This window comes from Sylvia atricapilla, chromosome 7 (assembly GCF_009819655.1).
Source record: "Sylvia atricapilla isolate bSylAtr1 chromosome 7, bSylAtr1.pri, whole genome shotgun sequence".
NCBI lineage: Eukaryota > Metazoa > Chordata > Aves > Passeriformes > Sylviidae > Sylvia > Sylvia atricapilla.
In genome coordinates, this window is record NC_089146.1 from 31,425,555 (window position 1) to 31,442,910 (window position 17,356).

General features: G+C 38.9%; 1 protein-coding gene across 4 annotated transcripts in view; it reads right to left on the bottom strand.

The window, feature by feature from the left end:
* Positions 1-17,356, bottom strand: part of NCKAP5 (NCK associated protein 5) — a 377,012-nt gene that overhangs the window by 117,091 nt on the left and 242,565 nt on the right. For 3 of the 4 annotated variants that reach the window (XM_066323141.1, XM_066323143.1, XM_066323140.1), the window contains exon 6: positions 13,417-13,507. In XM_066323141.1, coding sequence (XP_066179238.1) covers positions 13,417-13,507 — 91 coding nt within the window. The remainder of the gene's footprint in view (positions 1-13,416; positions 13,508-17,356) is intronic. The other variant, XM_066323142.1, reaches the window with a different exon arrangement.

Here is a 17,356-nt window from a genome sequence, read left to right on the forward strand (position 1 = left end):
ATTATTAAATAATGGGCTGAGAATCAAGCTGCTACCAGAAGAATACTGACAACAAAACTTCCAGAAGTGCTCCAGTCTGCTTCTAGTCAGTCAGCCTGAGCTGTCATGAGCTGCAGCTGCCGAGCGGATGGTGGCTACTGAGGTTTACCAGAGGTCTGTAGAAATTACAGGATTGAACAGTGAATCCTGCTAACTCCAATAACTATCTGCCCAAGCTCTCTGTCCACAGAGAGTGAAATAAAGAAAACACCAAGACTACACGCAGGCAATGTAGAACACTGCCCAAAATGACAAGGCAAGCACAAGGGGAAAAAAGAGCACTCCACAGCCGCCGAGAGTGAACCATCATCGGAGCACAACACAGGAGAGACAGGCTCTACCTTGCAAACCACCTTCTCGAACTGCATGAGCAGATGCAGCCTGACAACTCATGAGAAGACTGAGAATGGGAAATGTAAATCAACATTAAACAGTGTGTGTGTCAGAACAATTGTAGAGAATTCCTTCGATGACCATCCAGTCCTCCTCGTGCGTTTTTCTGATAATTTATGTACAAAAGCTCAGACATTCATGATCTTTGAGTTACCCCATAATTGAGATGTTTTACCCGTAACTACTACACACATGCACTCTACCCAAGCACAAATGTGTGCATTTTCATAAAGAACTGATGCAGTTTGAATTACTGTGCAAATACAACTGTTTGAGAGTTAATAGCAAGGCATTATCTTAACTAAACCTCACACAGGGAATGGAATTAAAAATCAGTAGTCTGGATCACATTCACAACAATGTCTTCTTAAAATATTAACTAGCTTAGAAACTGACTAATAATATGTTAAAACTTTAATCAAGAATTAGTTTTATATGATATGGGCTTAATTACTGAGCACCTTTACACAAACCACGAAGCAAAGATCTCATTCTGAGCCCCAAAACACAGATGTCACAGAGCCATTCCATCAGGTTTCCAACATTACTGCTGCCCTGATCACAAGGGAACCGTAGATATAATACTTGGGCTTTGTTTTTTCGTGCTTGCTACTCACTGATGAAACAATCAAGTACCTGTAAAAGAGCCATTAAACCATTTTTTGCTTCAAGTTGCCCTAAGGAGTGCATTGAGATAAAACACTGCAGTGAACTCAGGGGAAAGAAATGACAAAGGTGTATCTCTGATGTAATTCAAATACAAACTATTATTTTTAGGAGGGAATGTGACATGAATCAGATGTAGCTAACAACAGAAGAAAACATAAATATGCACAGGGTCACCTTTCCTGCACAAACTGAGGGCAGCAATTTCAAAGGACAGGCAGAAAAAAGCAGAGGTTATGACATTTCATTACAGGAAGTGGAGTAATGCAGCTTCTCACAGAGTAAATCCCAGCCACATAAAAAGTAACCTGTTCATCTTCTAATTACAAAATTAGATGAACTTTGCACACTAGTGGCATAATCAGGAACACACATCCTATTTTCCTATTTTACTCTGATGTGCACTTGAATACCTCATGACACTTCCTGCCTGGTGCTGAAGTACAGCCCACAGAGCTCCAAAAGTACATTACTACTGAGCAACAATGAGTTTCAGCATTTCAGCCATGGAAAAGGGCAGAGGACCTTTTCAGAGGTCCTGACAGAGGACAACTCTTCTGGCAACCTCAGCAACTGTACCTAGACCTGCCATGTGCTGAGAGCATTCCCCAGTCACATTCACCAGTTCCATCTGGCTGATGTCCAGTGAGGGTGGAGTGGAAAGCCCACACTCCAGAAAGCACAAAGGTATTTGTAAAGCACCCTTTGTGCTGGAAGTCAAGTCCCTGAAGAGGGAGGATGACAAAAGCTTTTGGAATGACAGAAACCTCTTGAGTGTGCAAAATCTGTTAGTATCAAAGCAGCTGAGTGCTGGGGGAGGAAGGAAGGGGCAGAGATGTGCCAGAGGAAACGTGCATCTCCTGTGGGATATTGGTCAAATCCTACAGAGGGCACTGGAGTGAGTAGGATGAAGGCAGCAAAAAATGGGGTAAAGCAACTTACTCCTTTTTTCCCTAGAGTCCTACACTTCTTGGATCATCTCAAATAAAGAGCATCTTTTGCCACTCCTGAGCAGTCTCTGCTCATGCCTCACCTACAGCACAGTCACAGGCAGCCTGTGTTCAAACTGAATGACAAAATCCTCCCCAGGCCCAAAGTCCAGCAAAGGCAGAGTAAGTGCTGTCCTGCTGATCAGTGCAGTTCAATTTCTGGGAAAAGGCAGCAGATGGAAATGGAGTTTTGGAAGGAAAACAGCTATTAAAAAATTTTAAAATAATAATAAAAAAAAAAAGGCAAAAAAAAGCAGTAACTTTGCTCTGGGTCTCTCCAGGCCAAGGAGTTTAAGAGACATGCCTGTAACCATGAGAGGATGCAAACCCAGCAGCCTGATAAGAATTCTGCAGTAAAGGCTCATCTACTTCTCTAATGCTCTGTGTCAACAAAGAGACAATAAAAATATGAACAATTCAAATCTTACTGGAACTAGGATTACGCTGCTCAGTGTAGACCCATTCCACAGAAATTAATGAGAAACTTACAATCGAGTCCCACATTGTGTAAGCTTCTCAGGCTGGTTTAAACTGTCACTGCTCTTCTGAAACCAGCAGCATTTTGCAAATCGTAAATGACATGCTGCCCTGACCATTATTTGTAAGTATTCCGTTTGCTCCATAAATCAAACAAGCAGTCCACTGATGATGAGCCCTTTGATGAAACACCACGGGCCCTGTGGCCAATAGAAAACAAGGGATGGGGACAGTCCCTGGAGCCCAGGGATGGCAAGCTCTCCAGGATCAATGGAAAGATATAAATCACTACAGACACTGATCTATGAAGCTGTACAATGCAGTGGCCTGACTGAGACGTATCAGAAAGCTGCATTTCAGTTAGCTGAACCAGGAAAGAGCAGTGTAATATTCCCTCTTTCCACTAATAAACAAAGGAAGAACAAGAAATTAAGAGAGCAGGAAATCCACCTGAAATTGCACATGATAATTTACTGGGATTTGTGGAATGCAAAGCCAATTTTCTCTCTCCTCTCTTCCACTACCTTTCAGAATACTGAATGTGAAAGTATTTTCGCTGTTGATAAACAGGGAGTAACTGTAGTGATAGAAAAGATCATAGAGAAGCTTTCAAAAGATAAGAGAACAAACTGCCTATTTCAGAAATTACCTCTTTCTTCATCCCAAGAAAGGCAAAAGGCTGCTGACCCTAACAATTGGTCATTGGGATGTCTCTCCTCTAAGAACTGTCACCTTTTTAAGGAAGAGAAGAGTGTTGAAGGGGTATTTAGCCAGCTATTCCTTGACTATTATTTCAGAAATTATGTTACTTTAGAAGTTTTATTGGTAGTACCATCAGTTTGTCCTTTGCCCTTTCTTCTTTCTAAGATGCTTTGCAGGAATGACACTACACACATACACACATGGAAAAGGAGAGGAAAAAAAGAGAGTTCCCTTTAAAATATTTCAATTTGCAGCTATAAAATTTCGAACCAAGAAGAGTAAATGTTAAAAGATACAAAGGAAAAAGAAAAAGTAGGTGGCAAAGATTATTCTAGAATTTCTTTTTTACAGTGAAAACTATGATCAGGCACTGGACAAGTGGCTATAGTAATACAAGATAGCATAATCTAACACTGATATAACGGGATCTGGGATCTAGAGCACTGGTTAGAAACAAGCACTCTTTCATAAGTACTTGTGACAAAAATCTGATTGAACCAAACAAGAACTAAAAAAGATCAACGTCTTTGAAGTGCTGATTTTCCCAATGAATGCTGGATCGCATGAATTGCTTGTCTGGAAAGTGATAAGTAATAATTAGAGATGACACCTTTGCTTGTAGAAGCTAAAGATCATTTTCATGTGATAAACACAAGTCCTTCAGAGAAGTGAAGTTTTTCAGATGTGATGCAGCAAGGATCAGATACAAAAGTTCTCTACTTCAATTTTGGGTGTCAGGTTGTGATGCCTGAGTGGGATCTTTTCTGAATTCCTTTTAATTCTTCAACTTCTTAAATTTATTAAAGACAAAGGTTTTACAATGGTAACAAATTCAAATTCATCTGAGAGTCATGCCTGCAATTTTCCAAAACCACACTTTAATCACACATTAATCGACCAAGAATAAAATATATGTAGGATATATAATTAAACAGTGCTTGTGATTGCTCATAACCACTTAACTGGGGAGAAAAAAAAATCAAAAAATATTCCCAATGTAGCTATTACTTGTCCTCACAGTGAGGCAGTGGTAATCCAAGACTCCAGTCTATGTGGAACCCAAACTATGCTGATAACTCAGCACCTCAAACACTCAGTGCTTTCTGTGGAGTGTCCAGAGCTTCCACAAGACCTCCTAAATAAGATATTTACTGAACAGTTATCTTAGATTTCCGTGACTGAGTGTGGTGATCTGAGTGTACTACACCACATTTTTAACACTCTTTCTATAATCCAGGCAGACTCTTCCCTCCAAACCCAAACTGCATTCTACAGATCCACACACAGAATTGTTTATGTTTGCACTGCTTTTGGCTGGGGTACAGTTATTTTTCCTCACAGTAGCTGCTATGTGTTTTGGATTTGTGCTGCAAACAGTGTTGACAACAGCAAGATATTTCCTTACTGCTGAGCAGTGCCTACATGGACCCACGGGCTTGTGTGCTGCTCACCCCATCGGCGAGGGGCTGGCAGGGGACACAGCAGGGACAGCTGACCCCAGGTGACACAAGGCATGTCCCAGAACATATGGCATCCCGCTCAGCAGCACAGAGGGGGACAGGGTCCACTGCTCAGGGACAGGCTGGACATCAGGCAGTGAGGAGTGAGCAGTTCTTTACACGTGCATCACTTGTCTTCTGGCGGTTCATTTCTCTTTGTTATTTCCCTTTCCATTACAATTCATTGTTAACATTTCAGTTACTAAACTATGCTTTTCTCAACGCCTGAGCTGCCTCACTTTTACCCTCCTGATTCTCTTCTCCACATCTTGCTGGAGTGGGCTGTGGGGCTTGATTACCAGCTGCAAACCACAACAGTGTATTTATAAATTGTGCACACTTCTCCTTACAAGACCATTCCACAGTCTCGAAGCATTTTGGATGATGCCTTTTCACTGCTGTTTCCAGTGCAGACCTCCTAGTGCTCAACACTATCCACTGTGAGCACGAGATGAGAGTTTCTAGACTGTTGATGAAGATAAAAACTGTAGATGAGGGTTTATTTGTACTTTCATTAAAAAAGCAGCCTCGAGCTATGCACAAATAGCTCAGTCTGACTGCACAAGCTGAAAAAAGGCAGAAATTGCTCCAAGCACCACAGACTTAACATTCTAACAAACTTAAATTTGTTTTCCAGTGTCACCTTGCTCCTCTTTCTCCCCCATCATGACTTCTTTTTCCTAAATACAGCCTTTGAAAATTCACAGTATCATCTGATATACAGCACAGGAGTGACTCTGTGATCTGATTATGTCTTTTCCATATGCAACTTGATTTTTTTTTTTTTTATTTCCTAATGGGAATCCAATTAAACACTATAACCCAGGCCTGAAAAAACCACGAACCAGATCATAAGTGAGCAAACAAGTTACAATATATAGAAGAAAAACACATGCAACTAAAATTATTTGCAATTGAAAATATCTTTTGAATATAAGGCTACAAATATGACTTCTGTTTTACCTTCCTTGCTTTTATCTATGTATTCAGCTGTTTTCTCTTGCTTTCTTTTCTCCCAGTGGAAGGAGAGACTAAAATATAGCTTTGCTTTAGACAGTACATCAGTAAGTGTAATAATAATATATTTTTGTTTAGCTAACAGCTTTTGTTCAGAACAAGCTGACCAAAATTGAAGGAAAACAAAGGAACGCAACATATCACAAAAGTTTACAGAAACATCCCAAATTGTTCATGATTTAACATTACCCTTGTCAGAAAAACATATTAGGTTCTTCTTTTTCATCTCTGGATTTCACTTACCAAGTGAGCAGAGCGAGCAGCAACGCTCCCTAGATTAAACACTTGTGATGGATAAGAGGACCAAGCACATACTTTATGTTTCTGATATGTGCCTCCCTGCACCCGCCTATCAATCTAAATGTACTCCACATTTTTCTCCTCACCAGTACAGGCCATCATCCCTGCTGAACAGCTCTGCAGCAGCATTAATAAATTTCCCAACGATGCTTTTATTGGCCGCTGCACGCATCAAAACCGTATTATTTCTCTGGAAAAAGTTCAGATGGGAAAGGAGCGCAAAGAGCGGAAAACCTTCCGAGTGCACTCGAGGATGGAGTGCACTCCTCGGATCTGTGAGAGGAGATGGAATTTCTTGTCCCCAGGCTCCCAGCACCAGCTCCTGTCCTCAGTGAATGGATATCCCCATTCCCAACAGCACTGCCACCTCTGGTACTGTCACAGCCAGAATCAAAGACTGACCATTGCAACTCTGCCAGGGCAGGATTTGGGCACAACAGTGTCCAGGAGCTCACTGTGAACCACACATTTAACATTCCTGGGTCCTTCTCTACATTAAAAGCTTCACTCACATTGATTAGCAAAGTTACCAGCAGGAAAAAAAGAACTGTTCTAAGGAGCTGTTCCTTCTTTGTCTATCTAGATGAGGTAATAAGAGAGTAATATTCAGTGTGATTTTTCACGCAGATATTCTCTTAGGAATTGGTTCATTATAGTGCCATACTCAAAGTAACAATCTTTCCTTCCAGGAAACCTACATATAGCATTTAAACTTTTGTGAAGGGGTTTGCAGGTATTATAGTGACTGCACTTGCCTAAAGCTACAGTATTAAAATACCTTCCTTTGACTGAAGCAGAAATAAGCCAAACTATTCTGAAATTCAAATTCAGTAAATTTTATGTAACAGCAATTAAGGCAAAAAAAGAAAAAATACTCTGGATTTAAGTTGCCAGAAATAAGCCAGTTTTCCTTCCATAGTATTTTGGAATGAGATCAGTGTATTAACTGACTAGTTCTCACCATAAGCACAATTGTAGAAGTTGACCTAAGAAGTTACCCGTGGGATTAGGAAGAAAAAAACTGGTGTATTATTCCATTACCAGGTAATTTTTTTTTTAAGTGCCAGGGAACAGTTTCATGTCTCCCAGACTTGTCAGGAAAACTTCTGAAATATGATCAGAACTCATCTTCATGCAAAAATAAAAGGTAGGAACAATCATTTCAGATTAGATCAAAACTTCAACTTTTCAAATACATTATTGTAATTCAGATTAACTCTCTTAACTTTTCCTGATCAGAAGAGCACTTTCTTTCCAGAATAAATTTAATGGTGTACTGCTAAGTGAATTCTTTTGTAAAAATAATTTTCAAAGACAGAATGATTGTGAATTCAGCATAATCTCCTTTTTTTCCCCCTCAGAAAATAAGCAAAACTTTAGATTTTTTCAACCAAGCAAAATTTAAGATTTTTTCCCAACTTTTTAAAATTTAATAACTAGCATTGTTTTCAGCTGGTTTGAAAATATCAAGGAAATTATGTTCAAAATGCAGAATGAACAGTATCTGTTATGGAGATGAGGAAGTAGGGAGAGAGCAATCCACTTGACCATATATAAATTAATTCATTTGGGGAAATTGAAACATTCCTGTTCAGGCAATGAGAGACTTTTGTGGATTCATTCCCAAAGTCAGAACTAGAAGAAAGATACAACAAAAGATAGAAACACTGTATAGAAGAGGGAAATGTGGACTAGAATTACAGTCAGTATAACACAATATAGTACCATCAAATCAGTCAATCTTCACCTCCTGAAACTGTAGATATCTAGAGGGTGTGTGATGGATTAAAGCTGTAGTATAATGGCATCTGTACACTGGGGAGATGTAGATCTGTATCTGGAGGCCTCATCTATCCTTCTGCAAACTGAGTTCTTCAAGTACTGCCATTACATTCTCAAAGCAAACCCCTGATAGGAAGAAAGATGGTCAGAGTCAGGCAAAAACTGTGGGTGACTGGATATAATCAGATATGTGGATAACTCTTGTATCAATACAGGACATCCTTGTTTTGTTTCTCTTTTATTTGCTAGTTCTTTGTTTGGAGATGCAGCCAAGGCCAGGCTGGACAGGCCTTGGAGCAACCTGGTACAGTGGAAGGTGTCCTGGAGGTTGGAATGAGATGATCTTTAAGGTCTCCTCCAAAACAAAATATGTCAATCCATGATTCTGGGAAGGGAAGAACAGCTGTTTTTTTTCTGACAAACAGGCACACAAATGGCACATTTCACTTATGAGACTTGGCTGTGTTAAACACGACTCCATTGCTGTGCCTCGGTATCACAAACAGCCAGGAAGGGAAAACTCTTTGCAACAAAACTGAAATTTTGATCAGTGTCTCAGAAGCGCTGTCAGCCTCTTGTGAGGGTAGAGAATCCAACCTCATTTGCATGAAATATTTATCAAAATCTTTGCATAGTGGTGGAAATCTAACAAAAAGCCATAAGGTATTAAACTGTTACTGAGCTAGCCTTGGATTTCTCTGCATGGAAAAGCAATCCAACAGCCAATGCTTGTGTCCTTGGCAGCCCAGGATTTCCAGTGGAGCTCCCAAGAGTGCAGACGGCTCCTCTCTGCCCTTCTCTGAGACACAAATCTGCTGATATTTGCCTAGTAATACACTCCTTAGTAGCTCAGGAGGCTTGGTTCACACAGTCCCCTGTGAGCACTTCCACTCCAGAGACAGATGTTTAAGGATAGATCTCCTCTTTCTGCAATAGAAGTTAGTGTTAAAAATCCTTTGTGGATTTTAGCTAGGGAATTCTAGTGCCTTTTTTTCAATTCATGGCCATGCCCCACCTATAAAATGTTACGTATCAATGGCCTGAACAATAAGCTGGTATAATTTTGTGTTAAGATAAAATTGTATTGCCGATAGTTACAGATTTTCTTCTCATAAAAGAGCTGTTGACACCCAAGGCTGCACAAACAAGAAGTGACAGCCACAACAACTGTTCTACACTTGAGTAACACAAAAGCATGCAGACAAAAAATTGGGTGGATGTGGCCAACAGTGCCACCTGAAATGTGCCTGTTATCACTTGAGTACATTTTTACTATCCAGTGTGACTGGACCGTGTCTGTCCTTAGCTTTAGTGCTCATGTGGACAATTTCAGAACTATCATAAACTGTGAACTTACAGCAAATTCTCTTTCTCATTTATTTCAATCACTGTACACTGACATAAGGTCAAAATGAGTTAAAACCCCCTTGAATTCTTTGGGTCTGATCTGTAATCAGGTAAAACTCTACTAAGAGTATCCAGCATTGTGATCAAACAGGAAAGTTTTTTTGATATCCAAATCTCAAGGGCAAACTCAGGAAGGAAATCTTTGGAGTACTTTCTTTAAACTCTGGGATTGAAGAACTGTACACAATTATTTCTGGGGAATACATGAGCTCCTGGTTTCGCCTTTCATGATCTTATTTTCAGGTGGTCAATGTCTCTTGGAAACACCATAAAGTTAATACATACTAGAGTCTTCTAGTCAAATAAACTTTAAAGTTAGAAAAATTATGTTTAAGGCTATTCGAATAACTTGCATTCTTGTCTACATTTATGCAAGCTTTCATTACAATTTTCCCCTTTATTATTATGTAAAATGATAACAAAGGAGAATTTTATTTACAATACTGCTTCTTAATTCATTTACCTAAAAGAAATCACAGAACTCGTCTCTAAGTCCAGCAAATTAAAATCCCATGGGGCATGTAGCTCTCTGGAAAGAGTTAGAATATTTTGCTTTAAGTAAGAATACTGGCAAGACCTAACAAAATATTGCAATAACACTGCATGCTTTAGGCTTCACCTTCTCATTGTTATTATTTCAACATTATCATTATGCAACATTTAAAGTTCATTAGCAAAAGTATTTTTTCTGGAGTCAGGCATATTGGTATTATAATAAGAACTTAATTTCATACATCCCAGAGCAATAATTAGATTTGATAAAATATATATATATATATATAGACAATGTTGAATAGATCAAAAGCATTTATTGTGCAGAGTTATCTTTTATGACTATTCAGATATTTACTTCAACAAACTTCACACACTAAAACTAAGTCCCCACTGTCTCAGAGAATATGGGACATATGTTGCTGATAAGTCACACTGGAAATTATCTCATTTGTCCACATTTGTTATGAAATACAGAGTTGTGAATCTGCACTAAAAACCCTGACTCTACTGAGCCAGCTGATCATACAGTTTTGATCATATCACACTGATCAGAGAGAAAAGGTGAGATTCAGGATATGTCCTGTAAGGTAACTGAATGGAGAGGATGGCTTTCAGAACAATGTTAGTAGTTACACATTCAATAAGGTTTCTGTATGCATATGAATATAACACATAAAATTTCATTTATACTTCCTTCACAAAGTAAGATTTATAATATGGTTATCATGTTTCCAAAAACCTGAATACATCAGTGCTTTTAAGGAACATTACCTGGGTTTTACATTTGGTGTTTTTAAGGAACATTACTTGGGTTTTACATTTAGGTTCTATTCCTATTTGTGAATTATGCCTATAAATATATATAAAAAACCTCCTGAGTACATTTGGGGGAATACAAATGAAATATCTTTGTTGCAATATTGATGTATCTTGCTGAATTTGGACACAGCACTTATTTAAGATTCATCATCTATTTAAGTTTGTCCATGATTTCCACACAGAGGGTTTCAGTAACATATTAATGATTCACAGAAAGCTTCATTAATATGTCTCTCAACGTTAAAATGATTTGAAAACATTTCAGACCAGAGAATATTTGCCAAGTACGTGTTTTGAGGAGCCTTTCAGGTGTGAGCTGTGACAGTGACACGTGGCCACTGCCCACATCCCAGTTTTATTGTGTGACTGGGGACCAAGCACACACTGAGTGAGCCATCTCTGACCTACATGGCAGGGAGCCATCCCAGGGCACAGGAATTCCACGAAATTCCCCCCAAAAAATCCACTTGTTCACATTTGTCATAAAAGTGAACAAAAGGGATCTGAGGATGAACTCAAAACGACACTCAGAAAAAAAAAATCCCCATAACGTTCACAACACAACACAAATGATCTGTATTTCTGACCTGTTTTAGCAGCCACAGACTGGTGTATGATGCAGCAGCCTAGCTATTCCTCCAGGAGATGAAAACCCCTTGTTTCTGAGTCATGGATTAGGAGAGGAAATTCATAAGCAAAGAAGATTGCATACCGGCAATATGTGAGAAATGAAAATGGCTAAAAATCAACCTGGGTGATACCATGAGTGAAAATGTTCCCAGAATAAGAAGACAACAGGAAGGGAAGGAAGCTGTTCTGCATTAAAATAATCCCAGAGACACCAGGGATATGGGTATTTTAAGGCCCTGGGACAGAAACAGCTTCACTCTGAAAGGAAGCAGAGCTCCAGTTTGAGGAATTTGCCCCGAGTACCACCCATCAAATTCAAACAGAGAGAAGGCAACAAGAGGGGTGGGTTTGCTGAGTGGAGGGGGCTGTTTGCTAGAGCTGAAGGGAAATGAAGAACTGTTCTCACAGCAATAACTGGGCAGAACAGCCTTGTTCTTCTCCAGGTCACAAACAAACCCAGGCGATATTACACAAAACACACCACAGTGCCCACTCTCCTGCCTGGCTGGAGACAACAAATGTCTGTATCAGTGTGGCCCAGAAGGAGAAGAAAACCCAAGACTATATACAAACTCTCTCTTTTTTCAAAAATTAAGAAACAAATAAAAGAGAGTGGAAAAAACTACAGAGAAATATACAAGTACTGAAATTGGAATGATACTTTATCTCCCCTCTAGGAAAGCAGCACACAAAATTTCAAAGACCACATAGCTAATTTTTTTCCAGTTAAGTCCCCAAAAGAAAAATAAAGAACCCCCTAACCCTCAGTTCTATGAAACAAAACTGAAGTATTTTTTTTTGCTTTTCCTCTTAAGAGTGCAAAACCAAAGAAGCTGAAACCCATTTGTGGTACCACCTTACTGGGCTTTCCACAGTAAAGATGGCACAGAGAAAAGCAGGTAATAAAATCATTCCAGATGCCTGTTATGATCAGACAAGTAATTCACCTTAAGGTGAGACTGACATCAAGCCCACTTCAGAACAAACACTATATGGTGGCAGGATTGAGAAGGATTTATGGATTTAAACCCTGAAATAAGAGGAGGGAACTGAGTTTCAATTTTGCACATCAAAAAGATAGTGCATAAAATAGAGATGCTTTTGTCACCAGTTTCTAAAGAACGATGTTCTATTATAACTCCAACAAAAAATTTAATTTGTCCTGAAATTAAATTTTACAAGCTATCGTTTTAACAAGAAAATTTGATTTTATTAAAGGTTAAACTAAATGATTCCTTTCTCTACAACCCAAGCTTAAAATGAAAATTTAATTACAGTGATAAATACTCTTTAATATACATTTTTGTTTAGCTATATTGCTGAATTTTTTATCCATCATCTGTAAGAATGAACTAATATAACCTAAACTTTTGAAAAGTGTTTTATCTGATGGACCACTACTTGGTATAGACTTTACTATATGATTTTAGTATTTTATAAGAATGCTTATTCTGTTTAAAAAGATACAGCACAGGATTGACTTCATTAAGTGATAGTTTAAATAACTCATGTGCCGGATATTTGATTAACTGAGATGTATCTCACTCCTGTTTCCAGACTCTTAAATTAAAAGGTTTTCCACCACCTTAGGTTCATTGTTTCCAGAAGGCAACAATGGGTGATACCATGAGCGAAATGTAAATCTTAGCAAAATGTAAAACTCTTCTGTCTTATAAAAAGACCTGGCTCCCTTTGAAAAACTTCTCAAATCCTCCTCTCCTAAATTCTGTCCTGAGACACTCTCTACCCCTCGTGAGGGTGATAAAATGCACCTCCCACGAGCAGGGATGTGAAACTGTGAAGCTTGATAGGGATCCCCAGACCCAAGAAGAAACATGAGTGGTAAAATTATCCATCTGAAGGTCAAGTTGACAAAAACACCTATGTTTACTAGAGATGCTGGAACATATGACTTAAAATATTAAGTGCTTTAATAAAGGTTTCAAACCTAGTTTATTTGTCCTCTGTGAACTATGAGGAGCAACAACAGCAGATAACACAAGGACAATAAAAGTGAAAAACCTTAAACTCTGCTGAGAGAACACCTGGGAAAATGTAGGTGGAACCAACTACCACTTACAAGTATTCATAATTAATAAACAAATAGAGGAAACAATGCCAGACACAATTATCTCTGTAGTGGGATTTTTGTCTTCAAGAACTTTTCTATCAGAAGAAAACAGGTAATAAGTCACTAGTACCTGATATACCTTCATGATATTGACAGTTCCTTCTCCATGCTGGCCCGGGGATCCTTGGCTCTGTAGCAGATTTCTCACTGTCTCCTCCATTCTAGAGAATAAAAATATTTATAAAAGTCAACTGCATGGAAAAAATTTAAGAGTTGCATTCAGTGTTTTTGTTCTTTACAAGAGCCTAATGCATCCATGGCTACCATGAAATTAATATTTAAAGAAAATCATGTTCTCATGCTCCATGTTATGAATAACACATTAAGGGCACTCTTTTATCTTTTGAACATGCACAGTAATTAGTTGTATTGTTTAAATCCTACCAGAGCTCCATTACAAAAACTAAAACCAAACGTGTGCAAAAGACATCACCTTGTTAACAGCATAACCAACACCACGATAAGATTATTGCCCTTTAGGAACAGTCAGATTAAAAACAGATTAAAAATGGAGCCTGCTCAGAATTAGGAGTTCTGCTCCTTCCCACAACAGGAGAAAGGGAAGCCGCCTATGAAACTCTGGTCCCACTCAAGGTGGATCCCATGGGCTTAAATCCCAAGGATTAAATCCCATGGGTTTAGGAGATGTCACTGAGGCTGACCACAAATAGAGGGCTTGGAGTAGGTAGGGCTGGTTTCAGCCATGGGTAAGAGCAGGAAAAGGATCAAAACCAGAGGAGCAGTGATGGACACAACAACAAAGACACCGGGTCTCACAACAAAAAGTGGTGAGTGACAATTCCAGCCAAAGGTCCTCACACTTCTCCCCACGTCCTACACAGATTCTCACTCCTGTGCAGCCTCTCCTTCAGCTGTGTCACAAGTTTTCCTCCCTCCTTTCCATATTTTCCACTCTTTTCCTTTCAAGCAGTCTCAGTCCCTTGAGAGAGCTGGAAAAACAGCCCAGATGGAATAGGGGCTGGAGAAGGGAAAATTGCTGTGGCGCAGACATAAGGGTGATGCAAAAGCAGGAGAGAGAAAGGAATACCTCAAATCCTACTGCCAGATACACTGTATATTAAAACAGTGACCTTGAAGAACGTGCCAGTATTCCTGGGCATGTCAGACCAGGAACTGCCTGCTGTTGTTTGTTTCTGCTGTGTTTAGAGAAAGATGACTTCTGTGTAGTATTCTTTCCAAACGAAATTGAGCAGAAGAATTATTCACAGCATATCTTTTTTATATTTGTTTATTTCTAAGGTAACGATCCAGCGAGACAGAAAATATTAGCTAACTGTTCTGGCCAAAGGCCAATAGCATTATCTTTTATATAAGCCTCATAGTCTTTCTGTTCTTTCAGTCTTATCAGAATGAATGGCATTGGCTAATTTAACACCAATGTGATGTTATTCCAGGTTTTCTCCTTTGAAGTCAGCCCACTACTCTACTTTTCAAAAAGCTGACACTGGGTGTTCATTCTACTCAGATGAACACTGACATTCTACTTATTCCTGTGATGTCTTTTTGTCATTGATGTGCAGACTTCAACACTGCCAGAATGCCCACAGAATAGTTTGACCATCTGTTGACCAAATGTGCACAAAACCAAGCCAGCTCTAATCTCTAGTGCAGACAGTGGTGCAGTTTTTCACTTGCAGATTGGAACCATTTCTGCTATAGGCTGACCTTAATCAGATGCCTTTTACATGAAAGAACAAATCATTTCGGTTCACACCATAAATTCCTGCACAGTCCTCACTGAAAGATTTAATTTCTTAATATGCCCACCATTTCATTTTTAAATTAATGGTGTAATAGCATTCTTAATTATTGTGTTTATCTATGCAAATGCAGCTCCAGTGCTAGTCCTCCACAATATTCTTCCAAATTAATAAACAAACAAAAATGGGAGAAATAATAGATTCAACCAGCGCTAAATCACAGTTTTTCAATTTAGACCTAGAAGTATTAATGAAAATAAAGTCTAGTTGCATATTACTATGATCACCTAAACCAGCTCAGGAAAATGATGAATTCTTCATTTCAATACGCCCTTTAATCTTTAGTCAAACTCAGATAATCTATTTTGGACCACAGGCCTGTCTTGTTGAACAGCCTTACACACATTTTCTGGTGGCAATCAGAAACACCTTCCATCCACACCCAGATTTCCAAGAAGAGGGAAATTTTTGCAACACGACTGAGAGCTCAGTTAAAGACAGTTGAGACTTCTGTGGTTTTGCTGTTTGCAGCTGCTATGGAAGTCTGTAAGAGCTCACACCTACTAAGTTGAACTACAGACATAACAGGCTGTGTGGCCACATCACTATCAAACCAGCCCTGGGAGGATCTCACAAGCTTTGGGTACTCATGGAATATCTGAACAAGAAGAGAAAACCAGGTTCTGACAAACAGGGAGGTGAATTGTGCTTACAGTCAAATTCACTGCAAAGCTCTGATGGCCAGTGCTCTTGCAGTTTGTGAGCTGCTGCTTCTTCACTCACATCCCAGTTGTCCATTTCCAGGACCAAATGTGCTACAGGAGGATAATCAAGACTTGTTTCTTATGAATGAGAGTTTTTCATGCATGAATTTATGGCACCTTAATTGAAAAGCAATTGTTATCTTATGATCTATAAAACCCTCCACAGTGACAGCATATGCCAGAGCAATTTATTACAAACCCTATTTAAAGAATGCAAAAATAAAGTAGCCTCTATAAATTTAGCCATGTTTTGTTCCCTGAACAAGGCCACCAAAGGGTATGAAAATTTTGGAAGTGAAGCAGAAAAATGACAAGCTTTATGAAAGGCTATTTCTACACACTGACCTATATTTTTGTCCCTTCTGGTAACCACAAAAGGTTATCTGCTCTTGGTTTTGATTCTAATATCTCAGCTGGACCCAATCCAACATCCAGCACTTCCAGATTATTTTTAGGATAGTTATCCCCACACGTGCATTCTGCCTTCTTGCTGGACTGTTTGCCAAGGATTCTCTGTATCTTATGTAACAAGCAAGCTGCTAAAATCTGAAAAATCAAGTCTCTAAAGCTCGTCACTTCTGAGTCTACATTCCTCAAGCACTATTTAAGAATATTTATTTTCCCCTTTTGTATTTTATTTACTGTCTATTCATCTGAAGCATCTCGCATGGTGCCATTAAATTTTCTGTTGCATCTGTCATTTGAATGGGAAATTGTCATTTTCTTAAAACTCAAGTGTTCCTTTCAACTTCTATTTTTTAATGAATCTAGGGGGGTTTTTTTGGGGGGGGAAATAAATGAAAACCACGTTCAACACAAACTCCTTGAGTTTCCTGACAAAATGCTGGTTTACTGTAGGGGAACAGATCTCTACCAGTCCTAACCTAAGGATAAATTTCTCAAAGCACAACACAGAAGAAGAAATGAGGCATTCAGAAACCAGAATCTGATCTTGAAATACAAGAATTTGTGGAACATAAAATATTAATGCTACTGTGGAAAGCACTGTCAAGATTCCATCTAGAAGATATTTACAATTACAATCACAAGTGTTCAGGAGTGGCTCATCCAGAGAGGATTCCACAAAAAGGATTGCTCTGAAGCTGTTGAAATGACAGTCTGTGCCACAAGAATAGACTAAATACCTTGCTAAACTTAACAGACCAAGGGTTTAAGTGGCCAGGTATGACTTGCACAACAGAATCAGTGAGAAAAAGTAAAATGTGCAAGAAAACTACATCAACCTAAGGCAGATGATTGACAAAAACAAGTTGTGTTTCGTGGTTAGAAATATATTTAGGCTGGAATTAGGATCATTTTAATCACTGAAAAAGTGAGACTCAGAAACAGCCTACCATACACAGTAACAGGATGAGAAATACAAACAGTTTTAAGCCACAATTGATTCATTCACGGAATTAATTACACATCGTGGTCAAGAGCTGAGGACTTGAATTTATAAGCCACAGGTTCTTGCTGCTATTCCTCCTAAATCATTCCTACACCTAAAATATGCAATTTGTCC